Genomic DNA, 15,615 nt, shown 5'->3' on the forward strand with positions numbered 1-15,615 from the left:
AATATATCCTACGAAACCGTTCCCTCTCCCCTCTTCCTCCACCAATCCCTCAAACAATCCGGGGGCAAGTTATCAGGAGACCTCTATTTTTTAAGAAAATAGAAGTAAAATTAAAGAAAAACAATCAAATCACCTTTCCACACCTGCTTTTCAATATTTGTGTATTGAAGCTCACAAACCTTGCAGAAAAAACCGTTCGGCCCTATCTAAATATTTTTGAAAAATTCAAAGTGCACGTGTTTCTGGGGACCTCAAACTTCATACTTCCCCTCGAGTTGAGTCTCCGCCGAAATTTTCAAAATTAACCCTGCTAAAATTTACCAAGCATATGATTGAATCCATAAGCAACACTCAAGGTCAATGTCACGTGGCCCATTCCATAAAGCATATTTTCGGCGCTATTTCTTCCTTAAAAGTATCCACCACAAGCCATTAGAAATAGAAGCCCGTAGCATGCTTGAACGGTTCAGACCAGTTAATATTGTTAAGGTGCCCACTTGTGGCTCAAATCATGTTTCTGCCTATACATCAATTTTGCACCCTTTAAGCTACAATGTTTATTTTTTTAATTTTGTTGAAAATTTCTTTTATATTGCATTCAAAATTCAAAAATAAAAATTATTATTACTATAACAACCAATTTAAAAATGTTTGTTCAATAATCGAAATGTAGCACTTTCAGGGCTCCCTGCCAGAACCATTTCTTTCTCCATTTTCCACCTTCTCCTAAGCTCCTCCGTCTCGTGCTTTTCCCAGTTATAATTTCCACATTTTCCTTCCCGGCGCTGCCCTTGCCTTCCACGACGTTTCCCGCCGTCTAGAATTCCAGCTTATTTGATTACAAGCCGGCACAGGCGGTCGGACATGGCGCACGTGCCATCGATACGCGCAAAACCCACATGGTCATCATGGCCTGCTGCTACATCAGCTACTACTACGGCGGCGGCTAGAGTAGTGCCACGCGACACCCAGTCGGCGTGTGACATGACGGGATGGCAGCACTGCTGGCACACTTTGATTGAGCACGTCGTGACTTTATTTACTAATTCGTTGGGCTGCTGACGATCCAAACTGGAAGGATTTATGATCATTTCGGGAGGGTTTCGGGTGACAAATTACACACGATTTATTGAGTTTTGCTTTACTTTGACTTTAAAATAGTTCCTTAACGATAACGAAATAAACGCGTGGAGTAACCTCAGCACGGCGGAGGCCTTCCACCAGCACACAATTTATAGGTCTGATGCAAAAAGCTGACTTCCTTCCGACAGCCGATTGGCTGTTGTTGTTCACCGGTGATGATGGTGATGATGATTCAGTCCCGTCAGCTTTTCGCTGATGTTCCACAACCACTCGGCCATTGCATCATCCTTGGCGTGTGGTTCCAGCTCCTTGAGCTTACAGTCACTGTAATACTTCCCGGTTTCTCCGGCCAGGGTGGGTTCCATGGCGCAGTACAGTGTCGTCTGGGCACCGGATTTGGGCGATTTGAAGAAAACCCACAGGAATGGTTTCGCTGCGATCCTAAAAATGAAAACAGTTTTTGAGATATTTTGAACACTTTTTAGCATAGACTCAAACCTACATCATACAACGGTTCAAATACCGGGTCAGTTCGGTGTTGATCGTCCCCGGATTCAAACAGTACGTGGTGATCTTGGTCCCTCGCAACTTCCGGACCAGATGTCTTGTGAACAAGATGTTGCACAATTTGCTCTGGGTGTACGCTTCCCATTCGTGGTAGTCCTTCTCACTGTTGATGTCATCTTTGTTGATGTTACCCCACTTGTACGCAAAACTGGACACCGTCACGATCCTCCCACAGGGGGTAGTCCTCTTCATCACATCCAGCAGTAGATTCGTCAGCAGGAAATGCCCCAAATGATTAGTGCCAAAGTGCAGTTCAAATCCCTCCCGGGTGTAATCCTTAGGGCAGGCCATAACACCTGCATTGTTGATGAGCACGTGCAATCTTCGCTCCATGCTTAAAAATCTAAAATAAATAAAATTCAATTAGTATCAAAATATATAAAATTGTATCACCATCAACCAACGTTTGCACAAATTTTCTAATTGACTCAAACGACGCTAAGTCCAGGTCCAACCCGAACACATTTTGACTACCGGACTTGTCCAGGATCTCCTGGCGGGCCTTCTCCATCCGGTTGGGATCTCGGCAGCCCATGTAGACGCGGGCACCTCGTTTCGCGCATTCCTAGAACGGGGAAATCGTTATTATTTACTTATATTGGTGTTAAAACAGGGAGAAAGAATTACTATTGCTGCTTCCTTGCCGATGCCCGAGTTGGCACCGGTGATGATGACCACCTTGGCGTCTAGTCGGATGTCTTTGTTCTTGAACTGGCCTCCTTGGAAGAATTTTCTGGAATAGAATGATAAAAATGATATCATTAGACGATTTATGTAAATGTTTGTTATAATCAAGAATTCCCGTATGTTTTTTAGTAAGTCGATAATGGTAATTATAGTGATTAAAAGTAATTATTGAGTAATCAAAGTGATTTAATACAGTCCAGACTCAATTATCCGAAGGTTTGTAAGGGACTTCGGATAATCGAATCACAAACAAAAAAAATAAATGTTTTTCGTATTATTTAATTGTTTTACTTTTAACACAATATTCGAGTTCTGTGTAGTCAAATTTAATATATCTAATTGCCTATTAAATTGCAAAATGCATTTTTTTATGTTTCATCACCGCTATTTTGCCCGCCTTCTTGGATTTAAAAATTCTTAATCACTTTAGAGTGTGACCCCTGAACAGCCAAGTTTTTTTTCTCGTGACTCAGTTATCCGAAGATTCGATTATCCGAAGTCCTTCGGATAATCGAGTCTGGACTGTATTTTGAAAATTGTACTTGTTAACCAAATCTTTTAAATTTTTGTTATTAATTTATTTGGACAACTCTTCTTCTAATCCAATGATCTAATACATTGCTAAATAGAAAAGTTCAATCGATAAAATCTTCAAAATGTTATAAAAAGTGGGAAAAATCAGAAAGCTTCAGAATTTCTTAATTATAGAAGTTCCATAAGCTAAAATTAATATTAAAATCGAAAATCTAAATTATCTTTGATGTTTCGGAGGCAAACTATTTAATGTCAAAAATGACGCTACGATTCGAATACAGTTTCATAATATTTAAAACAATCGTTAGAAACCATTCTTAACCTGATGCACAGTTTATACTGACAAACTATCGTAACCAATAAAACAAAAAAATACAAATTAAAAAAAAAATATCTGCGAACATATTTTTTTAAATTATTCCTCTAATTTTTGAATGCTTTTTTTGTTTAAGTCCGAGGTTAAAATGTTTAGAAAAAAAAATCAAATCATCTACTTTCACGAAACCCCTATTTTTACTCCAAGGAAATGTTTAGGACCTTACATTTCATTCGACGTTAAAATCGTATTTTTCCACTTTTTTTTTGTTTCTTGTTTATTTTTTTTTAAGATTTCTTTTATTTGGATGAAATTTTGTTCATACGTACTTAATGCAAGGTTGAGGGAAAAACTAGATTTTTGATTCATTTTTTAATATGTTTTCTTGAAGATTTGTCACTTTTTTTAGGTTATATTTGGCTCGAAAAATTAGCCGTGTAATTTTAAAAGTATTCAAAATTCCAATATGACTTGCAATATCGTGAACAATATAAAATGCATTGTGCTTCGTTGAAATTCATTTTAATCATTATTAAATCAGTTGAGAAATATGTGAAATTTTGAAAAAAAATGGTTTTAAAGTACTGTAAAAAAACTTTCCAATCCGAGTTTTTTAGAAAACTAAAGACTGCAACACAACTGCATTATGCAATTAAAAGCATTCTTTTAATTTAAATGTTCAAACCATAGCTTGTAAACATTTTTTTGTTTCAATTTGGGAAGTTCTTAAATTTTTCCTTCTTTTTTAAATTTAGTGGCAACTTTTACTCACACTCACATGATTTGTGTTAAAAAAATAACCAAGCGTGATTTAAATCTTCGAACAAAAATAATTTTGTATTTCCGATACATATCTTGATTTTCAATGTTTTTTTAAAAGAAATTCAAAAATTAAATTCAAAGATTAACTTTTTTTAAAGAAATTTTAAAATATATTACTGTAATACTTTCTTTAGAGCCATAAACAGAAATAAATAAAATATAATAAAGAAACAAACCAGATACTGCCGCTCAACATAAACATATTTTTTAACAAAAAATTCTCTTATTCTAGCAGTACATGAGCCACATCAGACGTCCAAATGGTAATTTTTACACAAAATTAGCCTAAAATGTTTGTTTTTGTCTGTAATACAACTTTGTAGATTTTGTCAAATTGTCAAAATTGTCAAAATTGTCAAAATTGTCAAAATTGTCAAAATTGTCAATCGAAAAGTGTCTGAGAATGTTGATCCTTAGGCAAACTATTTTGATATTGTTGCAAATTATCGTTGAAAAAATCTCAAGATTTCAGGATAGGACAGGATTTCAAGATTTAAAAAATATCCGTGACCTAGAAAATATTTATCCTGTGGATTTTTGTTTTTATCCAATTCTAAGTTTTTTCATATATTTTCATAAAGGCGCACGACCATTCATAAATCTTTGTTTTAGGTGAAGATGCAAGAAGTATCGCGCGCTTCTTTTTAAGTATATAAAAAAAATAAAAATTCAAATAAATCCAAAATTCCGAGGTAAATTATTTTCTAGGTCACGGATATTTGAAAAGGACCCTTAAGCGTTATTACCACGAAGATTTTTTTTAGATGCATTGATTTGTAATAATAAACTTCATCAGCCTTGGCGTGATGTCCATGTACGTCTTAAAAATTTCAATGGAGCTTAAAAACATAGTTTCGTTTAAAATTGTTATTTATAAATACAAGGTGACTATGATAGTCACTGTGCTTCTTATAAATGTCAACTTAAAAGTGAGCAAATTGAAATTATTTCTTAAATTGATCATTAAGGCCATAACAATTTAATGTTTTAGCTTTGAATCAATTTAATGAAAATTTTAGGTTAAGTAAATAAAACCAAATTTACTTACCAAACTGTTCTTCTGAAAATGCCTCCAAAACTGATGTTTTTTTTTATTTCTGTTTCAATAACGTCTAAAACTTGTAAAACTAGAAACTTTTTTCCGGTTTCTTCCACTTAAAGAGTTTTTAAATAATCCTATTTATCAATGTTTTCGAAATAATAGTAAACTAACTTTTGAAATATTTGAAAATATGTGGAGTCGGAGTCGGAGCCAACCATTTTTTGAAAGCTGGAGTCGGAGTCGGATTCAGAGTCAGCTAGAGTTGGTGGGCCGGAGTTGGAGTCGGTGTCGGAGTCGGTTGGATCTGAAAGCCGGAGTCGGAGTCGGAGTCGGAGTCGCTTGAAATATGACCCGACTTCGCAGCCCTGCAGTTCAAACTGGTAAACTGGTCAGAAGTGATAAAAATCATTTCATATTGAACAAAATTTTTCGTAACATTCTGAAAGCTGTTGAAGAATCTGGCTGCTCAACCGCTTGTAGAATATTGTTACACTTTTAAACAAACCCTGCAAAGTTCGAAAAAAAGTTATTTTAAAATATATTTTTTGTTCTAATCGATTAATGACCTTTCTGAGTTATTGCAGTTTCGAAAAAAACATAGAATTATCCATAAAATGACATGTTTCTCAATATTTTAGGGCAGAATAAAAGGTGATCATTTTTATTATATTTTTATTGATGAAAAGTTCCTGTTGGCAAAGAATTTCTAGTAATTTATTTTTTAAGCGTGGAAAGCTGCAATGGCTGACCAATTTATGTATAAACAGACAGTATAAATAAATGGTTTGAAACCCACATAAAATCAACAAATATTTTACAAAAACCGTATTTTGGAAAATGAAAATCAAGTCTTCCGATAAAGTTCTATCGAGTATTCAAAATGCACACAACCCACAAGGGAGTATACAGCACTACATTAGCATTCCAAGCCAGTGCTCCCGGCAGCAAATGTCATCCACCCTGGTCAATTCAAAGTGATAGCACCGCACTTAATTACCCGGGGCGCACATCAGCTCCGCTCATCAGCCGCTCTCGGGGACACTTTTGATAGCAAATCACTTCCACTTCCTAAAACGGATGCCCCTGGCCCCCAGTGGCCGCTCGTCACGATTTGTCAGCAGAAATTAAAAATAAAAACCGGCGCAAATTTGCCCAGCCCACCCATAAATTAAGTTATTGCGCTATTTGCTACTGTTTTCAGCTTTTCTCTGTTCGAATGTTTGTGTGTTTGAAAGTGAAGATGTGTTCGAACTGCATCGCAAACTCACATACACGCGATAACAATAACAATCTTTGTAGAAGAATGTACACGAGCTCATAACGAGATTCCATCACACTTTCATCAAACAATAAAATAATCAAAACAATTCACACAGATTTGCTAGTATTGGAGTGCATGAATAAACAGCTATGAGCGGCTTTTTGAAAGAGGGGGCAACCATAAATTACTTCCAAATCAATAGTTTGCATCTGAAAAATTCGTTTTCAATCGAGTTCGACAAACTTAAATTAGAACATTCGTAATTTATGCACGACCCCCCGCACTCGTAGTATGTGTTTGCAACACACTAATTGGCCCCTGATCCACCCTCAGGCCCAGGGAGGCAAATGTTCCATTGTTTTCCTTGGCATATCGTTCTCTGGGCTGAACTTTTGTTCAGCAGTTTGAACACAAATCTTGCGTGACGCGTGTCTGGCTTATCGGAGCGCATCTTGATCTGCAACTGTTTGTTCGCTCTCTCGTAAAGCCATCATCAATCGTGATTAAGCTCATTTTTTTCCCCGCAGAAGCGTCTCGTCACAGTAGGCTTTCAATCTTTACTGAGAATTTTGTAGGGGGTTGTGTGGAATTCGCTCTAGTGATTATGTGGGAATGCATGTGAGTAAGTAGCCAATAGGGCCCCAGAATCCCTTAAAAATGCACTATCGACTACCTTAGTAACGGTGTAATGACTTTCGGTTAATTAACAGGTTTCGATTTTTTACGTTCTTGAAAAAATAGTAAACAAAGTGAATTTTAAACTTCCGGCTTGGAATGCTCATGTTTGCGGATGAGTGGATGAGTTTGGAACGTTCAAATACACAATCAGAAGTTTTTTTTTTTTAATTTTTACGCAAACTTTACTGTAACTCTTATGTTTTATTAGAGATTTGAGATTTAATTGCTAAAAAATAGAACTGAAAATAATCAGTTCAAATGTTCTTAAAAGATTGAATCTTTGAAAAACTTGAAAAGTTGAAAAAAAATGTTTTTTTTTTTTTTTAATTTGAACTGCGATTTTATAGACTGCATTCAGCCAAATGAATTCACTTTTTGAAACTGAATAATTTTCGCTTCGCTAGGAGATGGTGATTTTAGTGGATTGCAGACTGGATTTTGCTACGTTAAGTGATGATTGTCTAAACCCAAGTTGCCTAGGAAAAGATAATGGGGAAAAGAATCAATTCCACCCGAACCAGATTTCCACTGCGCACCATGGACAAGGAAAGGGATTCGGAAGACGGGAAGTGTTGATGCTCCTCTTTTTTAAGGGGACAGGGGAAAATCTCCACGGTTTTGACACTGAATAATTTTACACAAAAAGAAAATAAATTAAAAAAAACTTTATGTTAAGAAATATGGTAAAAAAAAAATCTGCATGCATTAATTATCAAAGAAATATATTTTTAATTTATTTTCTTTTATTTTATTTTTTTATTTATTTTTATTTTTTTATTATTGTTTTTTAATTTTCATTTTTTTCATTTTTTTTATTTTTATTTTTTTTATATATTTTTATATATTTTAATTTATTTTAATTTATTTTTATTTATTTTCATTTATTTTTATTTATTTGTATATATTTTCATTTATTTTTATTTATTTTTATTTATTTTAATTAATTTATATTTATTTTTATTTCCCTAACAATATTTTTCTTTAATATTCAACATCATGAAGAAATTTTTCCAGCATTTTGAGGAGAATATTTTGTAAATACCTTAGCTAGAGAGCAATTACTCTACAAAATCGGCCAATTTTAACCGTTTTTATTTTTTGTATTTTTTTATTTGGCTCAAACTTGGGCCATTCCAAAAGGGCCAAAAATTCAAAATTATGCCATTTTAAAATTTAAGTCTTAATTCAAAAAGTTTCAACACATTTTTTTCGAAAAGATCGGAAAATTTCACAAATGTTTCATGTTTTAACATTGAAAATCGGACCATTAGTTACTGAGATATCGACATTAGAAAATGATGGGTTTTTTGGGTGAGACTTAGCAAACTTCAATTTTCCGGGTTTTTTTTCTTTGTGCCGCTGTATCTCAGCAACTAGAGGTCCAATCTTCAATGTCTCTTAAACAATTTCATAGCAATTTATCTGAACTTTTCAAAAAAATATTTTCAGAAATGGTCACTCATAGTCACTATTTTTCAAAATCAAAAAACTGCAAATATTTCGTTAAAATCAAATTTTCGGTGGCTATAAAAAAACTGTTGAGTGCTTTTCGATTGCAAATTCAATTTTACATAAATATTGAGGTCAATTTTGTTTTTGTATAAAATTTAGATTTTTTTCAAAAATACCAATTTTTTCAAAAAATTATAACTCAGCGACAGGTTTTTTGGTCATACTTCTCTATAACTCAAAAGTTGCGTGTTTTTGTCCCCTAAAACATATAAAAAATCTCGAAAATAAAAAAAATACATATTTTGGGAAATTAAGTTTTTGTGAAAAAAAAAGTTGATCACAAAATTTGCAAAAAAAAAATCCGTGTACCTATTTTTTTCTCAAAAGTCCTCAACAATTCCTACAACTTTGCCCAAGACACCAAATTGATCAGAAAATTCACTCAAAAGTTACAGTTGTCTTAATAATCACATACCATTTTTGTATGGACAGCTGCCAAAATTGTATAGAAACTTGTATGGGTGAACCAATGACGCATAATAGCTTATTTGGTCATATGGAAGGGCCCCACAAAGTTTAAGTCAAATAAAAAAATACAAAAAATAAAAATGGTCTAAATCGGCCGATTTCGTAGAGAGTTGCTCCAGTATCAAAAACAACGTTTTAAATTGAGAAATTCAAAAAATGTTAATGTGAAATATTTTTGCAAAACAAAATTAAAAAATAACAAATTCAATGCTTTAAAATCAAGTTCAAAACTCAAATATTCAAAAAACTTTAATTTGATAATTAAAATTATTAAATTGACATATTGTTTAAATTAAAATTTGAAATAAAATAAAAACAAAAATTTTAAAGTTCAATTTTTTTAAAAACGCTGCGCATAAATAAGATTTTTAATTTATCAAAAAAATAAGCTCAAAAATTTAAATTCAAAACAAAAGAATTTCTGAATTCTTCAAGAATTTAATAAAATAAGAATTAAGAATTAAAAATTTGATAATCAATGGATTCGTTTATTTCAAAAAATTAATTCCAGAATTTTTAAACTTAATTTTTAACTTAATTTTAGAAAGAAAGAGTTTTAGATTTTTTAAGTATCAGAAGTTTTGTTTTTCTTATTTTTATTTTCCTTAGATTTTTTTTTTAAATTTTTAAATTAAAGTGTCCAATTTAATCTTTAATCATTTTTTTCAGTAAAATCGCTGTATCTCGCCAATAGTTCATTTTAGTTTGATGTCTACATTGACTTTTATGTAAAATTGTCAGGGGAATACGATGGTGATACAATAAATCAAATAAAAATATAAGAAACAGGTCAATATTGAGTTTTAATACTTAAAACGTTGAATTATAATATTAGTCGGCATTTAAGGGTTAAAATTTTATTTTTATCAAATTTCCTGGACAATTTTCTGTAAAATGCAATCTGTAGAAAGTCTTTTGCTCAAGTATTTGCAAAGTTATGATTAAAAGAAAAAAAAGCTTTTAAGAAAATCGCCAAAAAAAAGGGCGGTGCCAAAAATAGAGGGATGGTCTGATCAGCACCAAACATGGAATTTCTGTTAACTATCGATAGATGAACGTTCCCTCCAAGTTAGGTTCAAATCGGTGAAGATCGAGTCCAAAAGTGTACTCAGTAGAGATGGAATGACCCAGTTGCTTAATAAATAATTTTGAACTGAAAAATTGTAGTTTTTTCCATGTTTCGAAGTAATGTTCATTACCTTTTTTCAAAAAGTTCAAAAAATGTCCTTAAAATTTGTCTGAGAAATACTGACGATTGAACGACCTATGGTTTTGGTCAAGACTTACATACCCAAAAGTCCAAACATTCAAAGTCATGGCTATTTGAAATGTAAGTCTCGATTCCAAAATTTTCCAAATATTTATTAGAGTCACGTTTTTCTAAATCTTGGTCACAACCTCTCTATTGTTCAAAAGTTGCGGGTGTTGTCCCCTAGAACATATAAAAAAACAAAAAAAAAAAATGATTAAAAATATGGATGATTGGAAGCAAATTTCAATATGAAAAAAATGTTTTTTTTTTTCAATGGTTCTCATAAAACCTACTACCTTGCGATCACAAATTTTCTCCCAAAAGCTACAGATTTTCAGTATCATTTTTGTATGGACAACTGCCAACATTGTATGGCGCGAAATGGCTTTAATCAGCCATATAAAAAAATCAATAATAAAAAGTTAGTTTCGTAGTGAATTGTGCATTAAATTAATATAGTTTGAATGGTTTTTAGTTTCATTCATTTGAAAAGAAAAAAAAACTATGGCTGTATCGTTTTGTGGTCCATAGTCACCCCCAGATACGATAATAATATAAAACCATAACGCAGCCTACCAACCACAAATCCAATCACTTTTGCCGATTAAAACCAGTCAGCACCACCCCCTTCCATTAAGGGGGTCCCATCCATCCGCTCAGTCACTGGGTTAGCAAAGCCAGCCCCCGTTTGAAGTTCAGGCAAAAAATGGCAAACCAGCCTTGAAACCTCACCGTCGTCGTCGTCGTCGTCTGCCTTCCCTAGTAGAGCTAAGATGTATTTCCGATTTCGCGGTTTGTCTTCTAAAGTGCCACCTGCCTCCAACAACACAACTCTGACTTGATCGTGGACTTGGGGCAACTGAACTTATCCGTTTCTACGTGGTGATATTTTTTTTTCTGCTGCTGCTGCACAACATATTCCACGCTCTTTAAAAGCCGGCAATTGGACCTTGGAGAACGCTGGATTATCGGAGGAATATTTATAGAAGAACGTTTTCAGCTGAACAAATAAAATAACGTACAAGTACTCAATGAAACGTTTGCCTCTGTTCAATTCTACAGGATCAGTAGGCTGAGATTTGACGCACGTGCCTCAATCAAAGCGCCTTCTATGATTGGCGCCAAACTAGTTCAGTTTCGACAAACATAGCTCAAAATATGCAAAAGGTCAAATAGACTGCATTTGTTCGAAACTGATTGCATTTTCCTCAGCGCTAATTAAGATATAGTTAAATCTAAACCAAGCTAAATCCAGTTGATCTCCTCGATCTGCGATCGTTACAGATTTGTTTTTTTACGGAGCTGCTTACCTTACAAAGTACACGAACGCAAAGATGAGTATGGCTGCGGCTAGGCAAATGCTGGTGATCATAAACATGTCGTCGTTTTTCTGAGCCATTTTGCTGCCGGTTGTTGCAGGCAGGTTCCGATATTCATTCGAGATATTTCTATTCACTTTTTTTTCTACCAGAGTTTTACTTCAACCACTTATCTAACACCATCTCAATTAGTGTTGATTTACTGCACACACCTGCCAAAAAGGCTAATTTGCTTCATTTTTGGGTAACGTTTCAATTGGCTGTAGGAGAACCCAAAAATGACTAATGAACCATAAATAAAAAAAAATCACAGGTCACACAGGTGGTGGCGAATTTTTCGCAGACAACGCAACGATTGCGCGCTTATTGATCGGTTATGAACTCTGCGGCAAACAGCCCTGGGGGCTATTTTTAGGCTTCGCGGCTAGAGGGCCAGGCCACAATCACCCAGCAAATGTGCGAAAAAGGAGAACTAATCACAATCACTTTGGCCGAAAGCGGGTACTACTAGGTGGTAGTTGCAAAGTTAATTAAGTGGAACATTACCATCTTTGGGGGGATTATTTAATCTTATGCTTTTTTGGGTTATCCGGATTAAATATTGATGACATAATTTCACAGAAGAAAAAAAATTGAACCATTTTGCAATTTTTTTGTTGCTTTTCCTAGAATTTTGAAACACTTGTTGGCTGCTCATAAAAAAAGGTCATGTGAATAATCGAAAATCTGTATCTTGAAAAGGAATTTTCTGATCGATTTTTCAAAGTTGTTGGTTATAGTGATTTTCTGAAAAAAAGCCTGCAGAGAATAATACCCTTTTTAAAATAAATATACATAAATAAATATTTGTTAAGTTCTCAACATAATTTTTGATCCTAATTTTGTTTTTTTTTTTCAAATTTAGTAAGGAACCAAAAAAATCATCTTTGGACAAAATATGACTTCATATGACTTATGATATTTTTTGGGAGTACGTTGCAAACTCGATTATCCGAAAGTCTTCGGAAAAAATAAATTTTGACTACATAGCGAATCACGAACTTTGGTTTTGTTTGCGTTGTTTTGTGTCTTCAAGCTGATATAATATCAATAATATAATATATTTGAATCAAAGTTGGCGGCCAAAATGTCAGCGATAAAATTTTAAAATGATGCATTTAGTAATGTAACAGACATTCAAATACTCAAATTTGATTAAAATGTGACTGAAAAGAGAATCCACAATATCCGAAGTTCCTGAGAAACCATCGGATATCGAACTTTTGATAATCAAAGCATTGGATAATCTAGTCTGGACTGTTATATAGAATTTGCGATTGAAAATGGCTTCAATTTTGTTTGACAAAGTGCACCGTTTGCATGTTGATTTTCGAATAATGTTTTTTTTAAATGTTAAAATAATTCATGAAAAAAAAGCAACAAAAATCATCAAAAATATTTTCGAAACGCTGACGAACAACTTCCTAGTTCCAACTTTGTAGCCTGTTGAAGTATAAATTTTGTGAAAATTACTTATGGCCTATCTACAATCACTTAACTTAGAAAATTTCACTTAGCTTAGGAGTTTGAATCAATGGAAATGAATCTGATCTTCTACAATGAAAAGGAATAAAATTAGAAACTTGACGTATGGTTTGGAAAATTTCAAAATCTACGGTAAGTTGACGTTTCCATATCAAAGGTAAACAAACAACTGCATAGCAACGTATATCAGCCCAGCAAATTTTCTAAGTTGATTGTGGATGACGGCCGTAAGTTGTGTACATTTTCTAAGTTTTACTTTACTTAACTATTCTAAGCTAAGTGATTGTAGATAGGCCATTATTCTAGGAGTTGGCCCGTGGCAAATATAGTTAATGTCTCTCCCCCTACTCCTCTTTAAAATTGGTCCGAAAAATCTATGGTTTCTTTTCAGAAAGCTTAAAAATTTTATTGGAATTAGACGTCTGATAAACCGAAAACAATCTAAAATGCAATTTTTTGCATTGGCTATCTTTTTTGGCATGTTTGAGCTTGTTAAAAATGTTTTGAATTTGAATGAACTTCGATGTACAAAACAACAAAAAACAAAATGGCAGTGATATTGCAAAACAACTGGAATAAATAGGCAATTGTTCTGAAAATTAAGCTGTGATATTAATAATATATAGAGACTATATAATTTTTCGCGGTCAAAAATTTAAATTTCGTGGCATGCCATGGACACAGACTTTGAAAAATATTTTCAACGGCTTTAATCTAATTTATATTAAATTTGAGAAAGTCAAAAATCGGAACAATATGCAAAACATATCTGCAAAATGCAGCAAATCTCAAACGGCCTATTCATCAAAAGTTAGCATCTTTAAGTATTTCTTTTATGTTTCAGAAAGGTTTACGAAACTTTTGGTTTTGATAATTCCAGAAAATAATTTAAAAATGTGAATGCAAAGAGTTTATGTATTGTTATGTTATGTATTTGCAATATTTTTAATATAAATTTTTACTTTTTCTTACGTTATATGCAAATTATATTCTCATTTAACACATTAAACAGAGATTTAAAAATATGATAGCATCAACTTTCATAATTTTACATTCTTTTGTGTTTAAGAAAAAAAAAATCACGAGCTAAAACTATTATCAATTTAAACTACACATTAAACTATCCATGGCATTTGTCAATCAACAATTTCAACAAAACTATATGTAATTCTAAAGGTTATTAAGGCCAAGAGCAAAATTTGACGGATTTTGGAAATTGAACACTCACTTACTAAAGATTTTTGTAAATGCAAATGATTTTAGCGAAAACACAGTATCTGCAATACAATAAGTCAAATATTGGTATATTTTGTTGTCAAATTTTTCATTGTATTACTTTCAAGTCTACTGTTAATCATTTGTTTTCATATTGATCAGAACCAAAATAATGGCCTATCACTTCACAAAAATCATTACTCCCAGGCTACAATAGTACACAGGGTAATAATATGTTCCAAAGACTCAACATTAATTGCTAATTAAACGAAACCTAGAACCAGCCAAATGAGATCAATCAGTTCGTTGGATGCTTTTAATTCGTCATTATTCATGCAAATTGTTTGTGATGAGTTTTCCACTAGCGTGAGCTTCTGTGAATATCTTTAGTTTTTTTTGTTTGCATAATATAAAAATAAAAGTGATAAAATCGCTTCACTTTTCATCACAATGATCAATTGATTTTTTTTCCTCATGAAAATCGTTGAATGCACTTTGGAAAACACTTTTTTCGCCACGTTTGATTTTCCATTGCAAATTTCTATCACATCCAAATCACGCACGACTGCAGTCGACCCGATGCGTTCGCAGCTCCCATATCTGAGTGTGGGATAATTACACTTTGTTCCAATTCTAAACTGTGCCACGTTTTGCTGGATATCCGTTTGCGCACCGGAATAACCACACACTCATACAATTGATGACTAGTCGCGCTGGGCCGATTCAGCAACGAGCCAGCAATCAACACCGTCCAAATATCCGCGGTAAAGTTAAATTGACCACAACTAATCGCTGTCACCTTCAAGTTGTAATCCGTTGCTCACCAACAGTGATTATTGTTTTTTTTTGCTTCCGAAAAAAAATATCGAAAATTGCGCGCGCGCTGAATTATGCGATCTTTACGCGCCAACTGCGATCTAACGAATGACGACGTCGACGCCGACGTCGTTGCGCTGCGCTGCGCGCAACGCGTTTCAGCGCGATCAACGTCGCGACGCCTGCTGCGATCGAGAGGGCGCGTGTTGCAGCGTGGTCGGATGTTGCGTTGTTTGGTAAGGGCATGTTGTATTGAAGTTGGTTTGTTTTGAGTATTTCTTTTAGAAATAATCAATTTGGTCGCACTTTGGTGTAAAATTAAATAGTTTTTTTTTTAATTTTTTTATTGAAATTGTAAATTATTAATGAGAAATTAATTTTTTGTTCAATTAAATAGTCGTAATGATGACACTCTCAAAACACACAATGAAACATAATTGTTTGACGTACCTTATCGCGCATGCTTCGATGCGTTGACCAAAACATTCCTTTTGACGTTCTCTTCTTGCGCTGATTCGT

General features: G+C 33.6%; 1 protein-coding gene across 6 annotated transcripts; it reads right to left on the reverse strand.

Moving 5' to 3' along the window:
• Positions 1–1,125: 1,125 nt before the first annotated feature.
• On the reverse strand, positions 1,126–15,217 carry LOC6043931 (retinol dehydrogenase 12). Of its 6 annotated transcripts, none has more exons than XM_038262178.1 (6): positions 15,080–15,217; positions 11,533–11,753; positions 2,278–2,383; positions 2,055–2,215; positions 1,586–1,993; positions 1,126–1,524 (listed from the first exon to the last, which is right to left on the reverse strand). In XM_038262178.1, exons 2-6 carry the CDS (start codon positions 11,619–11,621, stop codon positions 1,290–1,292), a joined length of 999 nt encoding a protein of 332 aa, XP_038118106.1. In that variant the 5' UTR covers positions 11,622–11,753; positions 15,080–15,217; the 3' UTR covers positions 1,126–1,289. The 6 variants fall into 6 exon arrangements, with proteins under 6 accessions (XP_038118106.1, XP_038118108.1, XP_038118103.1 ...); XM_038262180.1 differs by having other exon boundaries at positions 11,533–11,765; XM_038262175.1 differs by having other exon boundaries at positions 11,533–11,801.
• Positions 15,218–15,615: the final 398 nt, after the last annotated feature.

The sequence above is a fragment of the Culex quinquefasciatus genome, chromosome 3 (genome assembly GCF_015732765.1).
Source record: "Culex quinquefasciatus strain JHB chromosome 3, VPISU_Cqui_1.0_pri_paternal, whole genome shotgun sequence".
Taxonomy (NCBI): Eukaryota; Metazoa; Arthropoda; class Insecta; order Diptera; family Culicidae; genus Culex; species Culex quinquefasciatus.